At 42.5% G+C, this 3580-nt stretch overlaps 1 protein-coding gene across 4 annotated transcripts in view; it reads right to left on the minus strand.

The window, feature by feature from the left end:
- st6galnac (ST6 (alpha-N-acetyl-neuraminyl-2,3-beta-galactosyl-1,3)-N-acetylgalactosaminide alpha-2,6-sialyltransferase) overlaps positions 1 to 3580 on the minus strand; it is a 25096-nt gene that overhangs the window by 16677 nt on the left and 4839 nt on the right. For 3 of the 4 annotated variants that reach the window (XM_024284454.1, XM_036216974.1, XM_036216973.1), the window contains exon 3: positions 2568 to 2859. In XM_024284454.1, the coding sequence (XP_024140222.1) occupies positions 2568 to 2859 (292 nt within the window). The remainder of the gene's footprint in view (positions 1 to 2567; positions 2860 to 3580) is intronic. The other variant, XM_024284455.1, reaches the window with a different exon arrangement.

The raw sequence follows: 3580 nt of genomic DNA on the forward strand, positions 1-3580 counted from the left end.
GGAGCATTGCGGTGACGTCACAGCTCTGTCTGGAGAGCGCGTGCCGCGCAGAGTCTATTGACAGTCTCAGGTGAGAAACCTGTTCAGCATTTTTTTTTAAATAACCATTCCAGCAAGTAAACTGCTGGATCTTTTTCTGTTTAAAAACACAACGAGATGCATTTAAGTTTCTGTCTCTGCTCTCGCGCTTTTCCTCAAACGAGACTTCAGCATCTTCAGGCTCCAAGCTGCAGAAGTGCAGCTGCAGGTGAAGCTGTTCACAGACACACAGAGAGGCGCATCTATTTCGAAAAAAGTCTTTCCAAAGCAGTTTTGCGAAAAATGTCTGTTTCGATACGCCCCAAATACCACCTACTGTAAGCGCATAAACTTTTTTTTCGAAAAATGCGAGTTTTTTTGGAAATTGTGGTGTTTCCATTAGGAGAATTTATTATCGAAATTCCAATTTTCCACTGTCAACTACTGTTCTGACAAGCTCATAACCGCGTCTAAGAGCGCAAGTATACGGGGACGTGTGGATGGAATTATTTTTAAAACGATCACGTGTGGACGCAACACTTTTTTCTAAAACGGAGGTCAGCAGATATGCGTTTGTAGAAATACCCGGCTACGTGTGGACATGGCCGGAGCACTACTGAAGGCCTAGGTGTGAAATGCACGGCCCGCCACTGCCAACCCGTCATGCAAACTATTAATGAAAAGGTTAGCCAAGTGTTGTTCTGATGAGGTAGATGATGGAATTATAAAAAAGGGGGGGTGATCATCCCCAAACCAAAACCCTCATTGAGGCAGCAGGAGAAATCCTGTTCACCTTCATCACGGGAGTGATCACGCATCAGTATAGGGTTGGGGTCATCTGGACCCATAAGAGAGCACAAGAGTCAAGTCAGATGTGCCAAACACCAACACAGGAGGAGATGGGCCAACACCTGCTGACTGGAACTGTGAAATGCTAGTTTGTCACCAAAAGGTTAGTTTAGGACAGCTGTCAAAATTTTCTGGTTTTATGTCAAGAACTAATCAATAAATTTAAAAAGAGAACAAAAATGAAGAAAACTGCATCTCAGGGATTAATATCACGAGGGAAACATTTGAAGACTAAAAGTTTCAGTTTGGAGGAACTTCTGGGAAATGAAATGTTTCTAGCTAAACAGGTTTGGTTAAAATCCTGGAACCTTGAAAGCATTTCAAAATATCAATTCTTTACAACAAGGCACAGCAGGGGTAGAGTCATGGTTTGCCTCATGGACACCTGATCACAGTGCAGTTACTGTATTTCAGCTAAATCCGAACTAGATCGAGTAATATGTGAAGTAACTGAATAAAAGTAGTTTTCATTTTATCTTGTTGATAGATCCGGAAATGTTTATTGCAAGAAGTTTTTTCATGTCATTCAGACACAAACATCGAACACTACAAACCGGTCAGCTCATTTATTTGCAGGATGGTTCACTTCAGGTTAGCATCTCCCATAGATTGGAAGTCTATAGGACTTCATGCAAACTTGGATGACTTCCACATTTCTTTTTTAAAATCAGAAATGCAACAGAAGAGATTATTGTTGGAACAGTGTTTCTAAGATTCCCTCAGCAACAACAGAATCCTGCTGGGTGACAATTATTTTAGTCTCCAGCACTTCTGTTAGAAACCTTGCAGTTATTTTTGATACAAACTTGACTTTTAACTCAATTTTCTTCAGCTCACCATGACCGGGTGCAGCAGTCTAAACAAAGACACCAGACTTGCCTCCTCCAGCTCCTCTGGAGGATCTGAGGAGTTCTCAGGCTAGGGATGCCTAGAAACATCAGAGCCAAATCCACAAGTCACCTCAGATGGTTCCTGTCTGTAAGGAGGAGCAGCGGCTCTACCCTGGGCTAAATCAAGTTCTCTGTAACATTTCCTGAATCAGGAGCATTAAGTCACAAACTGAAGCAGAGAAATGAGTTCACTCATTTTTTTCTTTTGGATTGGACTAAAGTGGGATTCTTTTCCATCAGACTGTTTACTTTTCTAAAAGCCTTTAGCTGGTCCGAACGTCTTAATGAAAACTGGTCAAAGAGATGACTCTCATCTATGTTGGCTTATTTTCATGAAGAAACTATCTTTATATTTACGGCTATAGTTAAACATTTCCTCTCTGATAAAGCTTATTGTTAAGGTAGGCGGTCACTGAACCACTAGAGGTTGATATGGGAGAAACTGGCCTCACAGTTGACCTTTTCTGTCTGCTTTCTCTGTCGTCAGTAGACATGCATGTTGGGTGTGTATTATCTTGTCTTGTAACAGCTGTCCTGATGTTCTTGTCTTTGTCTCCTCTGTTCTGTCCTCTCAGGACCTGAAGACTTCTTTCCACTTCTCCGTTACAGGGACTTTAATGGAGCAAAAACTCTTAGCTTTAATCTGACGATCACATGTTCGTACCATCAATAACACGTAATAAAAGAAGGAGGCATAGACTGGGTTGGATCATTTTTGAGGTTCTTCCATTCTTCTCATGGCAATGACAAACCCTTGTTGAGAACAGTTACATTACAAATAAAGAGGATAGTGTATGTAAGCAAACTCACCGTGTGCAGAGAGACATTTTCACTCATGTAAAAGTCTCCAACGTAAGGCGGATCTTTGGGTCCGGCTGGCTTTGTGGGCTGAACTCCTGTGGACTTGTTTGCTTTCTTCAGCTTGTCAGACCAGAAAGGGGAAGTTGAGACATTGCCCTGTACTTGTTTGTGCACTTGGAGCACAGTGGCTGCTTGAGTCTTTAAATTTTGGACTGGTAGAACTTTGGTGGGGGGGGTGGACACCAGTAGCTGGTAGTGGTTGTTCTGTCTGCCATGAAGCTCTTTGGGTTCTTCTGAACTGCTGTGAATGACAGAATCATGTGATAATTACAAAATACTACAAACCCTCAACTTTCCAGGGTCAGGGTGGATTCTCTGCCAGGATGACGTAAATCCCCATTAATCCAAGGAGGCAGAAAGGAGTCTGCCATAAAACATTAAATATTAACCAATGTAACGCACTAGACTGTTTGCTTTGGGTGTCAAGAAACCATAAAGCAATAAAGCATACAATGCTAAATGAACTCATGATGGTCTTTGCTACACCCTGTCCCAACAGAGCGCCGTGGTGGGCCTTTGTTCAAATGAGCATGGAAATGACGGGAAAAACCAGCAGTTTGTTTCTGCTAAATATAAATAGGAAATTCTGCAGCTGCATGAGAAAAATTGTTGCAGAGTATCTTGACTGGCTCCACATTTTACCAACAACATCTAAACTAGTCTCACATTCAAGCAGTTTCCAGAACCACTATGGTTCCAAAGGGTTGATGGTTCCAGAATCCAAGACAGGATGAACCAAGAAAATGTTAACCACAAAACTTAGACATTTGTTTGTTCAACCAGAGCTTGAAAGAGCTCCTAGCATGGTAAACACAAGCGCCAACGGCAACAAAGAAGATCTGATCACACCCAGCCAAACCTACAGCCTGAAACCAGTCCAGGTTTTGAAGGCCCAGAGACAGCACCATGGTGACCACCCCCCACCCCCACGCTCCAGTGAAATACTTTGAGGTGTTGAGGTT

This window comes from Oryzias melastigma, linkage group LG19 (assembly GCF_002922805.2).
Source record: "Oryzias melastigma strain HK-1 linkage group LG19, ASM292280v2, whole genome shotgun sequence".
In the NCBI taxonomy this organism is placed as follows: domain Eukaryota; kingdom Metazoa; phylum Chordata; class Actinopteri; order Beloniformes; family Adrianichthyidae; genus Oryzias; species Oryzias melastigma.